The sequence below is a fragment of the Ambystoma mexicanum genome, chromosome 6p (assembly GCF_040938575.1).
Source record: "Ambystoma mexicanum isolate Mex_15411 chromosome 6p, UKY_AmexF1_1, whole genome shotgun sequence".
Lineage (NCBI taxonomy): Eukaryota > Metazoa > Chordata > Amphibia > Caudata > Ambystomatidae > Ambystoma > Ambystoma mexicanum.
In genome coordinates, this window is record NC_090935.1 from 345,829,088 (window position 1) to 345,848,482 (window position 19,395).

The 19,395-nt window shown below is 49.9% G+C and overlaps 1 protein-coding gene across 4 annotated transcripts in view; it reads left to right on the forward strand.

The window, feature by feature from the left end:
• DNAJC21 (DnaJ heat shock protein family (Hsp40) member C21) overlaps window positions 1-19,395 on the forward strand; it is a 705,789-nt gene that overhangs the window by 636,792 nt on the left and 49,602 nt on the right. For 2 of the 4 annotated variants that reach the window (XM_069627111.1, XM_069627113.1), the window contains exon 11: window positions 10,622-10,697. In XM_069627111.1, the coding sequence (XP_069483212.1) occupies window positions 10,622-10,697 (76 nt within the window). The remainder of the gene's footprint in view (window positions 1-10,621; window positions 10,698-19,395) is intronic. The other 2 variants (XM_069627112.1, XM_069627114.1) reach the window with 1 other exon arrangement.

Below are 19,395 nucleotides of genomic sequence, written 5' to 3' on the forward strand. Positions count from 1 at the left end.
CCCAGGTCCCACCCATAGGGCGTACCCACAACATACAGTCACTGGGAAGGCTCCAGTCAGTCTGGACTGGACTTCACAACAACACCATATATGGAACTTCCACCCAACAGCCAGTCAGGGGGAAGGGACAGAGTCAGGGCTTCCCAGGACTTTGGGAAAAACAAGGTAACAGGTAATAGAAAGCAAGAGGCCATCTCGTTTTCCATCAGGAATCAACTGATTCCAATGGCGGGGCCTGGGTACCCCAAAATGGAGGATACTCAGCGCACCTGTCAAATTCAGCATGGAGCTGCCACCAGCCCATACCCTGCTCTGCGGGCCACCCACAGGTGCCCAAAAACATACACTAGGGGCACAGGGCTGTACCCCCCACCCATGGGTGCCGTAAGGGTATCCCATGGGTCTGTTCACCAAACCAAAAGAGAGAGAGCTGCACCGCCAGGAGTCCCACATGAACTCCTGTGCAGAAAATATGACAGAACACATGATAAAAAGGCAGTAAAGGACAAGGATACGGAGGCCCTGTCCCTCCGATGCATTTCCAGCATCACAGGTTGCTGCACAATTTGGGCTATTATGTTAAGTCAATAATAATGCAGATAGTAATAGGTTCAGGGAGAGGTAAGGGACACGATGGTGGATATCCTAGCAGAGCCACAACCTCTAGGGCATTGTGGTCTTTTGTTGGCATTTGACATTGTGAACCAACAGATCCATCTCACCCTCCAGACACCAGTTGTTAATTGAACGTGTGAATAGAGAAGAAATGCAGACATTCCACAAAAGATCCAAATAATGTTAAAGCCCAATCATTTTCGGATTTCTTGGTGGTTACAACTGCCAGGGAGACGTGCTGTACACCGACTTGTAAATTGGAAGCCCCATCGGACAAAGAGAGCAAGAAGCAGTGCCACATTGTCTGCAAGATGCTATGACAGCAGCAGTCTGCTTACTAATTGCAAATTCCATGCACGTTGTAGCACGTTATGATAGAGTGCGATGGGATTCACTTAATGCACTAGTTGTATGTGCCCTAAGCCATTTAAAGTCAAGTGCATATTATAATCACATAGCGTCAGTTAATGTCAAATGCCATTATAAAAGGCTGCCTCGATGCTACAGAAAATGTGGACAGGTAAGTTGATATAGTTGCAATTTTTAAACGACACACCTGGTTGATGCTTTGCCTTAACGATTCGTCCAGTACATGTGGACCTTATTTTGTGTGCTTTGATATGGCCACCCTATTTCCCTTCCAAGAGTGACGCCTTGATGGTCTCCAATGTTCTCCAGCATGGGGTCTGGCATGGATTCACATGCTCATGAATAATCCCCGTCGTCAGGCTGGAAATCCTCGGTAAAGAAAAAATCAATATCAGTTTCGTTTCTGATCTGTCTTTCTTAGTAGTAACCAATCACTGATCTCTGGGTCATACTGCCCCCAGCCAATGACTGCCCTCTCCCTAAGCCCCGCCCCTGGCAGCCATCCTCAGATTTTTACCGCACGCTCAAGTGTTGGGAGTCCTCGTGTTTAGCTCTCAAGTTTTTTACTACGTTTTCACTTTTTTTCAGGAGAATTTCTTATTTTTTCGGTTTAATCGAGCCTCAAGCTCCACCGTTTCTACTTACGATAACGGGGACCCGTTTCAGAGTTCTTCTATGCCCCTCAAGGGTGAAGTTTTCATCGAGTTTAAACTTCTTGGAGGATTCTGGAAAATCTGCGGCCTGCCTCAACGGACATGGCCCAGGATAAGGGGAGCTCAACGCCCGGATCCAAGCTGTTCAGGAACTGCCCTGGATGCGGATTATATAACGTTGTCAAGGAGGACGAGCATTCGCAATGTCTCTACTGCCTCCATGGGGACAAGACGCACGTGGAGAAAGACTGTGCATTCTGCAAGAACCTTTCGGAACGGACCAAACAAGATCGACGTTCCCGCCTCGCCACCTGGCTGGAGAAGGGCACAACAAGTGAGAAGACGAAGAAGAAGTCTGACCGGGCTTCTAAGTCCTTTGAGGGCGCCCCGGCGACGGGGGCCCAACAGAAGGCCAAACACCACGAGTCCGCGGGCTCCGGGAGCGCCGAAAGGTCGGGCTCTTCGGTTGCCAAGCAGGGCGCTACTTCCCCGGCATGTTCGAACACGAGCCAGCGCTCTGGTTCGGGGAAAAGGAAGTCCGAGAACCCGGGTAGGCCGCTGGAGCGGACCCGGTCGATCTCAAAGGGGGAGCGAGGCGCTGGCCCTCCCCCCAAGGAGAAGGCCCAGGACGTACCTAAGGTGGTGAGGGCTTTGATCCACCCGGCTAAGGCCTCTACCGAAGTGGTTGCTGCGACTCTGGCGGAGCCGGCTGAGACTACGCCAATGGAAACGGCCTCTGGGCCCAGAGTATCCCTGCCGCCACAGAGGGAATCCTCTTTCCAGCCCATCGCTAAGACCCCCATGAAGCCCCCAGCTGAAAAAGAGGGGGGGGCGGTGGCCATTACAGACTCGGAATCAGCCTCTGAGGAGGAACTGGTGGAGACCGAGAAGGGCCTCAACGAAAGGTCCTTAGGCCTCAACGAGAGGTTCATAAACCTCAACGAGAGGTTCGAGAAGGTTCGATCCCATGGGGCGGTCCCTGCTGACGTGATCGAAGAACAGGGCCCAGTGGAGCGGCCATCCCGTCCGTCGCAGCCATTGCCCGAGCCCCAGGATAGCTCGGCGGCCATTTTGTTGGCAATCCAATCCTTATGTACCGAGATAAGGATGAGATTACCACGCACCCCGATGGAGGAGCCAGAACCAGGCCCGTCGGGAAGCCCTCTGAACAAGCGGAGGAGAGTCCACCCCGCTCCGCCCTTTGTGCCGGCGAGACCGGTGGACCCCTCATCCCCCTCGCCGGACCCTAGAGAGGATACAGCCACAGATACGGGGACGGACAATGACGGCGGCGATGACACAGCGGACATCCCGTCGTCACCCCCCCGCGGGCGTCCCCAGCCGACGAGGTTGGCTCTTTCCACGCCATGATAACCAGGGCATCCAAGCCTTTCCAGCTCTGCCCTGAAGAACAGAAAAAGGAGGGGTTTCTGTACCAACGACGAGAGGCTAAGAGGAAGACGGTCCTCGTGGTGCCTTTACTTGACGACAACTGGGACGAGGGGCTTGCTGTCCTCAAGAACCTGCCACGACACCCGCCAAGAGGGACAGGTACGAGAAGAAGTACCGAGTCCCCGATGCCGCCCCCTTGTGCCTCAGGGCCCAGCCCACACCGGACTCTGTCGTCTCGGCAATGGCTAAGAAGAAGGCAGCGGGCGCGGCGGTTTCAACTTCCACTTCCACGCCGGACAGCGAGGGCAAGAAGTTGGACTCTATGGGACGACGAGTCATCTCGGCGGCGGCGACGATGATTAAGGCGGCCAATGCCTTAGCGATCGTGGCCCGCTACGACAGGGAGCTCTGGTTCAAGATAGCTCCCCTGCTAGATTTCCTGCCTGATGACAAAAGGGCGGAGGCCCTAGAAATTCTGCAGGAGGGCGAAGTGGCGTCGGATCACGCCATAATGATGGCAACGGACATTGCCGATACCGGATTTCACCAACTGGGCAACAGAGTTTGCCTCCGACGACGAGGATGGCTCAAGGCGACAGACTTTCGCCAGGACGTCCAGACCAGAGTGTTGGACATGCCGTTTGACGGCAACAACCTCTTTGGTAAGGCTGTGGATGAGTCTCTACAGGCCATCAAGACCGACTCGGAGACAGCCCGGGCCCTTGGGGTGCTTCAGCAGCTACGGCCCTTTCGGAGCCCCGGAGGCAGACAGGGTGCCTCCAAAGGATCCAGCGGTGGATCCTTCACTTACCGCCAGGCGGCCCGCTCCTCTTCCCTTGAGGCCTACAGAGGTCGCGGCAAGCAAGGGGGTCCCCGCCGTCGTCGACAAGGAGGCCAAGGCGGCAAGGCCGCTTCCAAGCAAGACTGACCCGGCCGGGTTGTCGGGCCCCCACCGAAGCACCCCGGTGGGAGGCGGCTGACGAAGTTCGTCAGAGTATGGGAGTCCATCTCCACCGATCGTTGGGTGTTGAACACCCTGGCCAACGGGCACTCGCTGGAGTTCCTAAAGAAGTGCCCTCGCATTCCTCCCGTGGCCAGGAAGGAGAATCACGTCCCTCAACTGCTGTTGGAAGTAAAGGCGATGCTCAAGAAAGGTGCCATGGAGCTCGTCCCCAGGAGGCTCCGGGGCTCCGGAGTGTACTCAAGGTACTTCCTCGTCAGAAAGAAGACAGGCGGTTGGCGCCCCATCCTGGACCTGCGTCGGTTAAACAAATACATCAAGGCGCAGAAATTCAGGATGGTCACCCTCCAGCACGTGCTGGGACAGCTGGAGGAAGGCGACTTCCTATCGTCGTTGGACCTGGAGGATGCTTACTTCCACATCCCCATTCTAAAAAGGCACAGGAAGTTCCTCAGGTTCGTGGTTCAGGGACGCCACTACCAATTCAGAGCCCTACCGTTCGGATTAAAATCGCCACCCAGGATTTTCACCAAGTGCCTGGCACCAGTGGTGGCGCGGCTGCGCCTGCAGGGGATCCACGTCTACCCCTACCTGGACGACTGGCTAATCCGGGCAAGGTCAAGGGAACTCGCCGTCGATCATACGGCGAGGACCGTCCGGTTGCTCACGGAGCTGGGGTTCGCCATCAACTACCCCAAATCCCACCTGGTTCCATCGCAAGTGGCACTGTTTTTGGGAGCGAAGCTCGATACAGTGGAGCAATTGGCCTCCCCTTCAGAGGAAAGAGGACCAAGACCATCCTGGGCAAGGTGCGGCGCCTGTTAGCCACGGACGTGGCCAGGGTGAGGTCCATCAAGTCCCTGCTCGGGATGATGTCCTCATGCATCTACCTTGTGCCCCTTTGCAGACTGCGGATGCGTCTGCTACAGGAGTTCCTCGACGCCTGCTGCTTTCAGGCGAGGGGCTGCTTCGAGGACAGGCTCCCTCTCGACGAGGAGTTCCGTCTGGCGATCCTATGGTGGGGCACCCGGGCTCACCTCATTACAGGCACAGACTTTCAAACCCCGGCGTTTCAGGAGACGGTGACTATGGACGCCTCTCTGGAGGGTTGGGGGGCCCACACCGGAGATCTCCACGCAAGAGGCCTTTGGCTCCCGGAGGAGAGGTCTCTTCACATCAACATCTTGGAGCTCCGAGCGGTGTTCTGGGCACTCAAGTCGTTCCTCCCGTCCCTCAAGGACAAAGTGGTGAGGATCTTCACCGACAACACCACCACGATGTTCTACATACGGAAGCAGGGGGGCACCAGATCCCCAGCCCTATCCAAGGAGGCCCAGGATCTATGGCACTGGGTCGTCGCCCAGGGGATGTTTCTGGTTCCGTTCCACCTGGCAGGAATAAAAAACACCATCGCTGACTCACTCAGCAGGGAGCTGCACTCGTGCCACGAGTGGGAACTGCACCAGGATCAAGTGGATCGACTCTTCCAACGATGGGGCAAACCCCAGATCGACCTGTTCGCGACGGCGACAAACTCCAAGTGCCAGAGGTTCACCAGCAGGTTCCCAAAGCCGAGGAGCATGGGCGATGCTTTCTCGTTCCCTTGGGAGGGCTTGTTTCTATACGTGTTCCCTCCATTGCCGTTGCTGCTTCGCCTCACCAACCAGCTCAAGAAGTCCAGGTGCAGGATGATCCTCGCCGCACCGGCGTGGCCGAGGCTGATCTGGTTCCCGGACCTTCTGGACTTGTCAACGTCCCTGCCAGTCAGGCTGCCGGCGGACGCGGCTCTTCTCTCCAGAGAGAAGGAGGCGCCATTCTCCACCACGACCCACAGTCGCTGAACTTGCAGGCCTGGCTCCTGCAGCACTACAGTTTGGAGGGTACGATATCCCGGCCGATTGCAGAGAGGTTCTTGCAAAGGCCAGGGCGTCCACAACTCTCAAGTGTTACGGTCATAAATGGAAGAGGTTCTCTGTCTGGTGCCGTGCACAGAAGATTAACCCTCTGCGAATTACGGCCCCTCAAGTGCTGCCGTACCTGCTTTCGCTGGCCAAGGCTGGACTGGCTCACGCCTCCATCAAAATACATCTGGCTGCCATCTCCCGATATACCAGGACGACGGGACGGGCGTCCTTGTGGTCTCATCGCTTGGTGAAGGAGTTTATGAAGGGACTATTCCGATCATTCCCTCCAGTGAAGGCTCCTGCCCCGGCGTGGGAGCCTAATGTGGTGCTAACCAGGCTCATGGGGGCCCCATTCGAGCCTATGCATTCGGCGCCTTTGAAGTTCCTGTCATGGAAGACAGCGTTCCTCGTGGCCATCACCTCTGCACAACGAGTGGGAGCGATTCAGGCCCTATCTTGCAAGCCTCCATACTTGACTTTTCATGTCACGAGGGTGGTGCTGAGGACGCACCCCTCCTTCATGCCCAAGGTGCCGTCGGACTTCCACCTCAAAGAGCCCTTGGTGTTACCAGTTTTCTTTCCGTCGCCTTCGACGCCGGCCAAGAGGACTTTGCACTCGCTGGAAGTTCTACGTGCACGAAGAGTTTTCGGAAGACGTCACAACTGTTTGTGAACTTTCGGTCTGTGAATCAAGGGAAGGCTCTCTCGAAGACTTCCATTTCCAGATGGCTCTCCGGCTGCATCATGTATTGTCACCGGTTGGCAAACCGACCGCTGCCCGGCTGTCCGAGAGCCCATTCGACCAGAGCGATCGCTGCTACCACGGCGTTCCTGTCTGGTGTGCCCCTGCTGGACATCTGCAAGGCTGCTACGTGGAGGTCGACGCACACCTTCACAAGATTCTACTGCATCGATCGGGACTCCAGGGAGGAGTCCAGGTTCGGCCAAGCAGTGCTGTGCAACCTGTTCGCTTAAGGTGAGCCTGGTGAGGAGGTAAGAGATGCTTAATGTTTAGTTGTTGTATTGCTTAATGTTGAGCCTGTTGCCACTTCCCGTGGTTGTGCATGTGTATACTGCTATGTATTCTTTTATTCATGAGCATGTGAATCCATGCCAGACCCCATGCTGGAGAAGGAACAAGTTACTTACCTGTAACTGTTGTTCTCCAGCATGGGTCTGGCATGGATTCACATGCGAACCCTCCCACCTACCCCTCTGCGGCTCTTCACTTGGTCATACTGCCACTTGGCGTGCTACCAAATCTGAGGATGGCTGCCAGGGGCGGGGCTTAGGGGGCAGTATGACCCAGAGATCAGTGATTGGTTACTACTAAGAAAGACAGGTCGGCAACTAAACTGATACTGATTTTTTCTTTACCGAGGATTCCCAGCCTGACGACAGGGAATATTCATGAGCATGTGAATCCATGCCAGACCCATGCTGGAGAACAACAGTTACAGGTAAGTAACTTGTTCCTTACTATTGAAACATCCTGCCAATCTCTACACTTGAAAAATCCCTCTAACACCGATTTACTGCTCTGGCAATAACATCTGTCTGATGAATTGGCAAATAAGAGGCCTGTTCTTCATAGGAGACCTAAGTTGGATTCCCTCAGGCAATGTGGTACCTGGTACACCTTTCTTTATCCCGGATGTTCTTTCTGACTTTCATGTCATTCAATAGATAATCATTCAAACCGTTTACTGCAAACTTCTGTAACCTTCCTCATGCAAGGCAGTCTATGATTTTGCTTAACCTTTCTGCTAATACCAAATCAGATGGCTAAATGGGGCAAACCTCTTGGCGAATATCAGCGTCTTATGGTAAGGGGGGCGGGGGTGGGATCCTAGTGTCCAAGACCTCATGCTTCCTCTGCAGATGAGATGCTGCATACCCTGGATGTTTAAAGGGCATTTAAAGTATACTTCGAGATAACGTGTCCATTCAGGACTACAGATGATCTGTTTTGTTTCTCATGGTGACCCTGCCCCTGACAAGAAGGCTGCTAAGTCAGGTACATGGATTGTGCCAATGTTAATATGAACTGCAAGGTGTTGTGTTGTTTCAAAGATGCCATGCACATTCAGCCAGAGCAAAGGCCAGTTTGGTGGCCATTTAAAGAAATGTGGAGTGCAGCCCCTTGGCCACCAATCATGCTTTTTGAAAACGTTATTCTTTGAATGATTTCTCATGAACAGATGCATCCTTTGGGCAAGTAATTCTGTTGAACCTGGTCAGCATATACAGACACCCCGACACCGCACCAGACCGTAAATCTTTGTAATGTGGTTCACAACTAGGTTGGGAAGGAGGGACAACTGGATGACGGAAAAAGGAAATTGACCTTACTGGTTCTCTAGTTCTTGCTCTCACCTCCACAACATGCACTCCTGAATGGACGTTGGTTGATGGGTTCTTTTTATTACTTTGCATGATTACAAAATTAAAACTGGTCTTTTTAACGAATGCAGCAGTTTCGTCACCTGCCCACCTCGTCATGGCCGTTATTTCGGTGAACAGCGGTTGTGCTGCATTTTTCACTCCATTTTGTCTAGGGGACAGTTTAAGGGTCCACATTTTTTAGGCTACTGGGCAAGATGGAGGGACACGCTTGCCCCCGTGAATAATGCCACAGAAAATGCAGTGAAACAGCCATTGCTATGAAATGCCCCAGATGCGCAGTTTGATCAGCATTTCCCACATTGAACACTATCAGTAGCTAGCAGGGTAGTTTCTTGCATCAAGTTATCTTAGCAGAGAACTAACAACCCTCTCCCAGGAAAGCACAACAGCCCCACTGTGAGAGGGAAGGAGGCTACAGACCTATATAATATCATTTAAAAAACGTTTTACAGACCATCAGTGCACTTCATCATGCAAGACAGTCTATGATTTTGCTTAACCTCTCTGTTTAAATGCTAATATCAAATCAGATGGCTAAATGGGGCAAATGTCTCTGGGAAAATCAGTTATACATTTTTTTTTCTTGTTCCAGTGTTTTGACCTGGACAGCTTCTGGTAGTAAGGGATGTGCTATTCGGTGGGAGTAAGGGCATTATTGAAAACTTGTGATCATAGTTACACATTTTGATGAATCATACCTGTAGCTGGCCTGCAACAATAACATGCCCGAGTTGATTTTCCAACCCAACCTCTAGTCCAGTGATTTTCTCAGAGGGCTGCCGTTAGATTGGAAAAAATCCAATTGAATGAGATTAGAATGGTGAAATATCTGGTGCCCCATGGATGCGCAGAACTGTGCTGGTGAACTGAGAAACCCCACTGGAGACCCGAAGCCCAGGGCTATCTCAGATACCGAAGCAGCCTGCAGTGAAGTAGAAGAAAGGGGTAACGTTGCCAGCAGTGAAGAGAGCAGACAAGAGCATATGGTGTCAACATGCCGAAAACGGAGTAGTCCTTAGTATCTTGAGGGGTATCCAGTGATGATATTGCTGGTGAATTCAGGGTTCTGCTTGAAAGCTTCCTTAAATCGAGTGATGCCCCATTTGATATATTCAAATATTCTGGCAGTCCCATGCCTTTTCTGTCACCATAGTTTTGGAAAGGTGTATAAGCAACTTAATGGCTTCTTCAGTAACAATCTCACCGCCTCTAGTTTAAAATCCTCTGGTACTACACCATACTCCAGCAATATTCGCAAATGGAGGCCTTTTAGCCAGCTGTCTGAATATCGCGGGGTCATGGATCCATTACAGAGCCTGATTGTTTACTCCTGTGTATCACAATCTCAATCCTCTCATTATAGATACGCTTAAATGAAGCTGAGCTTTTTTCGACACTGTAATGTTATTATCCAATTGAGTTTGTTTAGTTAGCTCAATGTCTTTATGAACTCTGTCTTCTCAATAAAATAGCCTGTTATACCATTAATCGAGTTTATGAAGAAATCCGATCTCTTAAGCGTTTTGGGTGTGCTCAGTTCATCGTTAATGCTATAAAGTTCTTTGTCTATTTTATCTACTTTAGTAGTCATTTCTCTTTATTGTTAAAATGTGTTCTAAGATCCCCCACATAGGCAACGAGTTATTTAGCGTTTATGAATTTGATGATGGATTACTATGTTTAGAAATAACAACAACAAACATGGTCTGGTAGCCCCTCTACTGCGAAAGAACACGGGCAAATAAACTGTTCTCTGGGAAGGTGCCCCCACGGGAGGGCCTGCAACCACGTTTTCATGTCTGGGGTTGCTGTTGGTACTCATCCCGACTAGACTAGACCGAAACATGTGTCGGGGGTTGCTGTTGGTACTCTTGTTCAGAGGAGAATTGCCTAATATTTCGGTGCTGGACTGCACAGGTGGATGGGACCAGACTGATAGGGAAATAGCAAATAGATATTTCCTCTCTGTGAAAGGTACAGTGAGCTAACACGTGGTTGTAGACCCTCTTGAGTGGTAACTGGCCAGAGAAAAAGGTTATTTGGCCATGTTCGTTTTCGGTAGTGGGTCTCCCGGACCTTAGGTTGATATGTCTAGAAATAACTATTCCATTGACTGATCAACTTCATAGAGGAGACGCATTGATTGGACCGTTTGTACCGTTTGTATTGCCTTTCGCCTGCATGTTGCAAACTTATCCAACGTATTATGTATGCTCTTGCTATCCAGATCAGTTAGGTGAGACTAACTATTCAGGCATATGTAATACAGTTAATAAATCTTAAAACTCTGTTTGTTCTGAAATCTGTTTTGTATTTTTCAGCAGCTCGAGACCTAAAGGGAAAAAATCTAAAGACGGGAAAAGGGCAGATAAAAATACTTCAGAACCACAAGTTGAAGTAAGCACCGTATTTGTGAACATAATTCATCTTTTCTTTGCTACAATGATACCTCTACAAAGCTTTGTTCAAACGATGTTTGATTAATTATGTACAGCACGTGACTAAAAGCTACATTTCTTGAGTAATGAAAGTACTCCATTAAAGCTATTGAATTGCCATTACGATGTATTTTCTATGTTCTATTTCATGGCCTTCCATGCCATAAAGACCTAGTCACGCATGTTCCAATTCCAGGACTCTGGCAACGTGGGAGGGGTGCTTTTGTTTGAATTTCCCAGCAGGAATGAAGTACCCCTCTGGTCATGGTCTTGAGGGGCCAATGAAAGGGTGTCTGCAATGAAATGCATTTTTAAGTTTGCCCACTGCTTTTTTCTGGCCTTATTACCCAGTTCTCTCCTGTGGCAGTGCTGCATTTGCAGCTGCAGCACTGCCAGCTACTCTGTTGCCCTTGCGCCGCTTCCATCAATGTCTTCTGCTTTACTGTGTCTACCCGCCTCTAGGTCCTGTACGCTGGGCATACTCTCAATGGAATGCTATCAGCAGTAGAGAAGCGTGTTCCATGCTGTTTCTTCCAAGCTCTTCTCCAATGCATGGCTGTATGGATGCGATTAAAGGAACTTGCTCCTTCCGATTCTCAGAAACAAGTTCTCTCCCCTTTCTAAAACATGGTTTGGCGGGTTCAGAGACATTTTGCTCAAAACTATTTTTAAATGTGAAATCTGGTGGCTAGGGTGCAGTGCTTCGCCTACCAGTACTGTTCTGTGTTACCAGAACTGGATGTATTAACAGCAGAGACCTTTTTTTTTTGCTTATTACCCCTTTTTCTTTTCTTTTTCAAATGTTAGCACTCCGGCTTTGGGTGCCAGCTACCTCAATTTTATAAATTTAAACCCACAAACACTAGTCTATGGTAGAAAAAAAAGTGTTTTTTTTTTTTGTATCCACATCTCTTCTTTGAAACCTGTTATGCAATCTGCTGTAAGGCAGTAGTGTTATATCTGATGTTTGTCCATTACTTTATCACTCATTGATGATATATGGCCGATAAATTATGTAGTCTCCTTATTTTGATATTTTCTCAATTATATAAAACCCTTGTAAACAATACTTCGAGGGGATTGGGTCCTCCGACGTATTCCATATCTGACAGTAATCACCACAGCTGTGCTGCTTCGGAAAATTTTCGGCGTCTGCGTCCTGCGTCGATGACATCGATGCGCCGTCCTCGAGGACCTCCTCCGACGGCCGACGTCACCCGATGTGATAGTGTTTTGAAGGCTGGGCGAAGAAAGTGTTTTCTTCCGGGGGTATGGCGCTTCAGGCGGCCAACTCCATTTGTGCCTTGTCCCGTTTCACGCACACTCTGTGGAACTGTTTCCTTGGCGGCTGAACTTATTCCCGAAGGGGGTGAACGGGATGGTTTCCTTGCCATGGTTCAGGATGGCAAGGATGCTATGTGTGAGGCCGTTCAGTCGGATTTGGACATGGCAGATTGCGTCAGCCGGTCCATGGTGGCAAGCACCATGATACGCAGGTTTGCGTGGTTGCGGAAGTCGGGGTTTGCTCCTGATGTGCAGGCCCAGCTCCTCAACATGCCCTTTGACGGGGTACATCTTTTTGACAGCAAGGCTGACGAGAGCCTTGAGAGGTTGCAGACCTCCAAAGCTGCAGCAAAGTCGTTGGGCGCTGCAGTTCGACAACCTCCGCCTTTTCGTCCTAGGGGACAGCAATGGAGGGGAGGTTCCTTTCGTTATTACTCATCCTTTGGTGAAGCGAGAGGAGCTGCCAGTCAAAGGGGCCACCGTAGGAGTGCCAGAGGTGGAAAACAAGGTACTCGAGGTGCCAAGGCCGCTCGGGCTGTTGCCTCTTTGCCCTCAGGCAACGCCGCAGCCGCTTCAGCTCAGTCATGAGGCCATGTCCCATGGTTCGCCGGTAGGGGGAAGGCTGGCGCAGCATCTTGCAGAGTGGCGCGCCATTACTTCAGATGTGTGGGTTCTGGAGATCATAATCCATGGCTACTGTCTTCCTTTCCGGCAGAGGCCTCAAGACAATCCACTGGGGAATCTCTCTTTGAAGAGTCCAGATCCGCTCCTTGCGCAGGAAATTCAATCCCTGCTGGAGAAAGGCGTGGGGACTCCATATCAATCTGTTGGAGCTGAGGGCTGTCAGGCTAGCCCTGAAGGCTTTTCTGCCGACTGTGCGAGGAAAGAATGTTCTGATCCTGACGGACAACACGGTGGCCATACACAAAAAGGGGGGGGTCACTTCCTCTGTGCAGGGAGGCGATGCAGCTCTGGTTATGGGCAATCCAGTAGGAAGTTTCAATCTCGGCAGTTGATCTGGCAGGAGACGAAAACAAGACGGCGGACGCTCTGAGCAGGCAGAGCGTGATCTCTCACGAGTGGGAGTTGGCTCAAGAGATTCTCCTGGAGATCTTCGTCCTTTGGGGGACCCCTCAAATGGATCTCTACGCCTCCAGTGTCAAACGGAAGTGTGAGAGGTTCTGCTCGTGGGAATTTCCTCCAAACGGAGCCTTAGGAGACGCATTCGTGGTGGTCATTCCCACTGCTGTACGCATTTCCTCCAGTCCCTGTCCCTGCAAGTACTGCGGAGGTTAGGGAGGTTCGGTTCCCGGATGATCCTCATTGCTCCGGCTCGGGCCCGGAGGACGTGGTACCCGGACCTTCTCGACTTGTCCATCTGGCCTCCACGTTGTCTTCCCTACCGAGACGATCTGCTCTCACGGGAGGGGGGGGTCAGGTTCTCCATCCAGAGGTCAGGTCCCTCAACCTTCACGCATGGTTTCTGAAAGGTTGAGGTATAAGGATTGGGACCTCCCTGAAGACGTGATGGAGGTGTTGCTTTCGGCCAGAAGGCCCGCAACAAAGTCCCTGTACCGTTGCCGTTGGAGTAAGTTCTGCGACTGGTGCAGGGTTATGAATGTGGATCCTTTTGCATGTGAAATTCCCATGGTTCTGTCTTTTTTGCTTTCTTTGTCCCACAGGGGCCTTCAAGTGGGTACCATTAAAGGTTACCTGGCGGCGCTGTCCATATTTAAGCGCTCGTCTGAGGAATGTTCTTACTTTAAAATTCCTTTAATTTCTTAGTTTCTGAAAGGGCTCACTAATGTGTTCCCTCCGTCACCTTTCCAGGTGCCCGGTTGGGATTTGAACCTTGTTCTCAAGTTTCTGATGGGTGCTCCGTTTGAGCAATTGCATTCATGCCCTTTGAGACTGTTAACTCTGAAAACTTTATTTTTAGTTGCGGTCACTTCCGCTCGCAGAGTGAGTGAGTTACAGAACTTTCAGTTAAACCACCCTTCACTGTGTTTCATAAGGACAGGGTTGTCCTTAGAGTTCGTCCTTCTTTTCTTCCGAAGGTGGTGTCGGAATTTCATTTAGGCCAGAAGTTTGTTCTTCCGTCGTTTTATCCGCCTCCACATCCTGGTAAGGAAGAGGAGAGGCTCCAAAGGCTTGATCCTAGGAGAGCGTTAAGCTTTTATATTTCACGCATGTCCCGGGTCAGAGTGGACGATCAGCTCTTTATTGGTTACGCTGGAAAGCATTTGGGACAGGCTGTGACGAAACAGACTTTGTCTCGCTGGATTATTTTGGCTATCTCTGGGTGTTACCGCTTGACTGGTAAGGACCCCCCGGTCGGCTTACGGGCCCATTCTACCAGGGGTATGGCTCCCTCTACTGCCCTGCAGAGGGGTGTTCCTATTCGCAACATCTGTGATGCAGCCACCTGGGCTTCGGTACATACTTTTGTACGTCACTATTCCCTCGATTCCATCCGGGGGCAGGATCTGGCCTTTGGCAAGGCGGTCCTTTACTCCGCAATTTGATTGGGCATGCTACATTTCTGTTTTCTAAATTTCTTTTCCCACCTCCTTGCATTGGTACTGCTTTGGGAGTCTGTCATAGATATGGAATACGTTGGAGGACCCAATCCCCTCGAAGAACAAGTTACTCTCTTACCTGGTAACGTTCTTTCGATGGGATGGTCCGACGACGTATTCCATATCGCTCCCTCCCTACCTTCCCCACTACAGAAATTCTTATGCGATTGCAGCTTACGTTTCTGCAAGGCTTTGTGTTTCAGACTGGCAGAAGACTGGTGGCACACGTTCTGGAAAAAAACTACAACTGAGGCTACGGCCGTTGTGCGTCCTACTTATTACATCGGGTGGAGTCGGCAGTTGGAGGAGGTCCTCGAGGCCGGCACATAGACGTCATCGACGCAGGACGCAGACGCAGAACATTTTCCAAAGCGGCACAGTTGTGGTGATTACTGTCATAGATATGGAATACGTCGTCGGACCATCCCATCGACACAACGTTACCAGGTAAGAGAGTAACTCTTCCAGCTCATGGTGTAGTTGTCTCCAGCATCTCTCATTCCTTCAACATTCCCCATGGGACACCGTCCGCGTCCTACCACTGGGAACCCTACCCTCTGACCTGCATTCTCTTGTGCAGAGCTCCACCTGGAACACGTTCTAGTGAGGTCAGAGCCCCTCTATTCACTGCACTTTGGGGCAGCTCACCTGCAGGCTTCTGAAGCTCTTGCTTCCGTCTTACAATTTCCAGGTGTCCACAGTTTCTCATATTCAGCTTCTTGTGTCCCTTCACACACACCTCAATTGCCTACCAAGCATCTGAAACGAATCTTGCTCCTGATTCTCTCTGATGTTTTTTCTTCTTGTTTAATTCTCCCTTCCCAATTGCAATTTTGTAATGGAATTTAAATTTCTGTTTTTGAAGGGATTTTGCTTGTTTTTAATTCGTATTTTTACAAATGAATTTATCTGTATATTCCGTGATATTTTATTACGTCGTTTTGGATTAATGTCTAAGTGATGTGACCCATAAGGTGGCAGGCTGCACCCCCCCACCCCCCAAATAAATAAAATACAGGAGCAGCGCTCAGTTTATGAAAAGGGCACTATAATACAAAAAGTACACCAGAAATGTAGGGCCTGATTAACAGAGCGTTTTCCGGTGGGATTGGGCCTTTATAAAACGCTTCTGTGAATCGAGCCTGTAATCTGGTAAACAGATTCCACACCTGTCTTGACCTACGATTCATATGCTGCCATCTATTAACAAAACAAGGTAACTGCAGACAAGGTTGAGATGGATATACAGGGCTGAATTATGCATATCTAATGCCAGAAGAGCCCAGCCTCAGCCTAAGAGGAGTCCTTCCTCATACATCACTCTAACCGCTATCCATAAATGCCCTAGTAGGTCTTATAAACTTCCAGGAGACAGACACCAGGGCCTTGGGCCCAGAGGAGTCAGGGTCAATAACACTCCATCATTTAAAAGTGTCAATTTTTTCTTCCAGCTGTCCTTTCTATAGAACCTGGCTGTACGTGCTCGCGGGCCTAGGGTAGTAAGTAGATGGGCCTTAATCTCCTGTTTTCAACATGCCCAGACTCACAATGGCACCCTGGCACAGTGGGAAGCCTTAAAGAGTGTGCTGAGCGTCAATAAAGGTTTACCTTGAAAGGACAAACCCACATGCTCTGAGACTACTGTAGTGGTGATTTGGTGCAGTATAACAACTTTGTAACATAAAGGGGTAAACTTGTAACATAAAGGGGTAAACTAGAAATGAAACTTAAGCTCGCTTTTCAGTCAAATGTGCATTTCGGACATACAAGCCCTCCCAAATGTTATTTATTAAAAGGGTCACCATGTGTATGAGCTACGCAGAACACCATTTCTCCTTCCAGTGAGTCATTTGAGGAGGACAATCACTTCTGTTTTATAACAATTCTTTCCACCTTGGCTGGTTGGCCGGCTGAAACTGCCTACAGTGGTGATCCTGGATAACACTGGTGTTCACGGTGCTGCCTTGCAACCTGAAATATTTCTTCCCTCCCCCTCAGTCCTGTGAACTGTTACTAGCGTGGCATAAAGTGATGAAAAAGCCACAAAATGTGTTACAGCCCTATGATAACAGACAAATCACAGTAACATAGCATAAGGGCACCAGATTGTCGCTACATGTCAAAGGGGATACATCTAGCCTTTCTCTCCATCTCTACCCTGCTTGTCACACATCCAGCTTCCCCTTTCTCCTGCATTGGATCTTTCATGGATTCACATGCTTTGAATATTTCCATCGTCAGGCTGGGAAACCTCGGTAACTTTAATATAGCGGTTTTCCTATGGAAAACTTCGACACTTTTTTGAGTGTCGTATCGACGTCTTTATGGGTGTTTTGGCTGCACCAATAGGACGTCCAGTTTATATAACCCTGCCTCTGCGGCTTCCCTTCAGATTGTAACCTCACCAAAATGGAGGAACTCAAAGTTATGTTTGCCTGAAGGGGGATGGCCGGAAGGCGCATGTGAAAACATGAAAGATACCAACGCTGGAGAAATGGAGTTACAGGTAAGAAACTACTCCCTTCTCCAGCATTGGATCTTTCATGGATTCATATGCTGTGAATAGACTACATAGCAGTAAGATAACCTGGAGGTGCATAACGTGCAAACAAGACCCATGCCCCAGGCAATCCAGATCCAACAATAGACGAGCATACATTTTCAGTTATAAAGGCCGGAAAAATTAGCAAAAACCAACCCTCGGCAGCTCCGATGGCTTACCCTATTGTTGGCGGACCGCACGCCCCACCTGCACATCCTCTGCATGCTGACGACCCAGACAGTAGTGTCTGGTGAAGGTATGTGGCATCACCCATGTTGCCGCTGGGCAAATGTCCTCAAAGCGCCAACGATGATGCCGTGGACCTCGTAGAATGGGCCCTGGGAGTCGACTGTAATGGCTTGCCAGTCTTGTCGTGGCAAAAGCAAATCGTAGACGACACCCAACGGGAAAGGCCCTGCTTCGAAATCGGCTTCCCCTTGTTGGAGGGGCCGAAAGCCACAAATAGCTGTCTGGATGTTCTGAAGGATTGAGTCTTGTCCAGGTAAAACTTCAAGGCTCTCTTGACATCCAGGGAATGTAGTGCTTTCTCCGCCGGAGTGGACGCCTTCGGAAAGAAGGTGGGCAAGGTCAACGTAGCGTTCTTATGAAACTCTAAGGGAATCCTCGGAATAAAGTCAGGAAACAACGGGAAATATTCACAGCATGTGAATCCTTGAAAGATACCAACGCTGGAGAAATGGAGTTACATGTAAGAAACTACTCCCTTCCCACAGTCTAATGAACTCAGCCTGCATAGGTAGCTCAGGCTATGATTTCTCACTATAGATGGCTAAGTATTACTGTACTGATAGTATATTCCCAAGTATCTGATAGTATATTCCCATTCCCAAGTATCTGATAGTATATTCCCAAGTAACGCACCACCATGTCTCCTCATGAACTAAAATAGTCTAGTGTGATGGAACACAGAACAAACTCCTAATAATAACCTTTTTGACATCCACATTACATTATAAGTCTGCCTTGAAAACACAACCTAATTGTCACAACACTTGGGACATATCCACCTTCTCCCTTTTTCAGAACTATAGTCTACATAAAACTAGGCTATCACAAAACATTCTTCCCTTGCTGCACACCCAGCTCTGCCCTCTATTTGTAGCTTCTCTTTCCCACCCTCTTTTCTTACCCCTCGCTCATCCTCTCTCCTCCAGAAGACCAAAGTCCCACTACCCCTGATGGTGGCACTATCCACTAGTCCATGGACAAGCGTAGGTGATTTGATACTACAACTGTGGTGATTGGAAGCAGTATAAAAGCAGATTAACATAGCATAACATCACTCCCTCTACTAATATCTCTACTGTCTTCACCCGACTGGTTCTATGACTTGTTCTTTCACTGGTCTTAGGGTTGTGCTGGTCTACTCGAGTCTCCTCCATCTGGGATCTCATTACCATTGTGCCCTGGAGCTGCCTGGTCACAGGAGAGAGTTCTGTTCACTTTGCTTAGCCAGGTGAACTGGCTTTGTCTCCACACCAACTATTGCTTGCATCCAACAAACACAGACTTTCTAATGGATATTTAAGGTGTAAGGAATGTTAAGACAGAATTCTAAAATGCTGGTGTGTTGTGAGCCCAAGCATGCCCCTGCTACTAGTGTAGACTAGTTCCTGGCTTTGGTAGACCCTATCACCTCCTGTAGGGTTGGTCTGGATTGATGTCATGGCACAAGCCACAAGGGCCCTTCAGACAAACATTCGGGACTCACCCGCACACCTCCAGGTCCTCCCATGGATCTCCTTGGTGGGAAGGTGGAAGCGAGCCAGTAGACACGGAACGGCCCACACATGATGCACAGGATCTCAAAGTCCAGTTCGAAATCCCACGTGATTTTGAAATCTCGTAGGATTGAAAAGTCACAGGCTCCGTTTTGATGGGTGCGGCTATATATAGCCACACCCATCTCCAAGCCAGTGCTTAACTTTCCGAAGATCAACGCTGCACCATCTGGCTTGCTGCTCTTCAGTCTACCCCCGGCCTGAACAAACCCCCTCAGCCGGATACGTGACCTGCAAGAGAAAGAAAGCAGGGACACTTACCTGAGGCTAGATCTAGCTCCCAGGGTTCTCGACACGGGCCCTTGTAGGACCTCCCTGGAAGCACACTGCAAGAAGCATCGCGAGAATGAACTTTGCGTATACTGAGAAGACCCGAGTGTGAGTAAAATGTGATTAAGCCGCCAAAGTATTGCTGAACTCTGAATCGAATAAGTGAGACATGGAGAGATA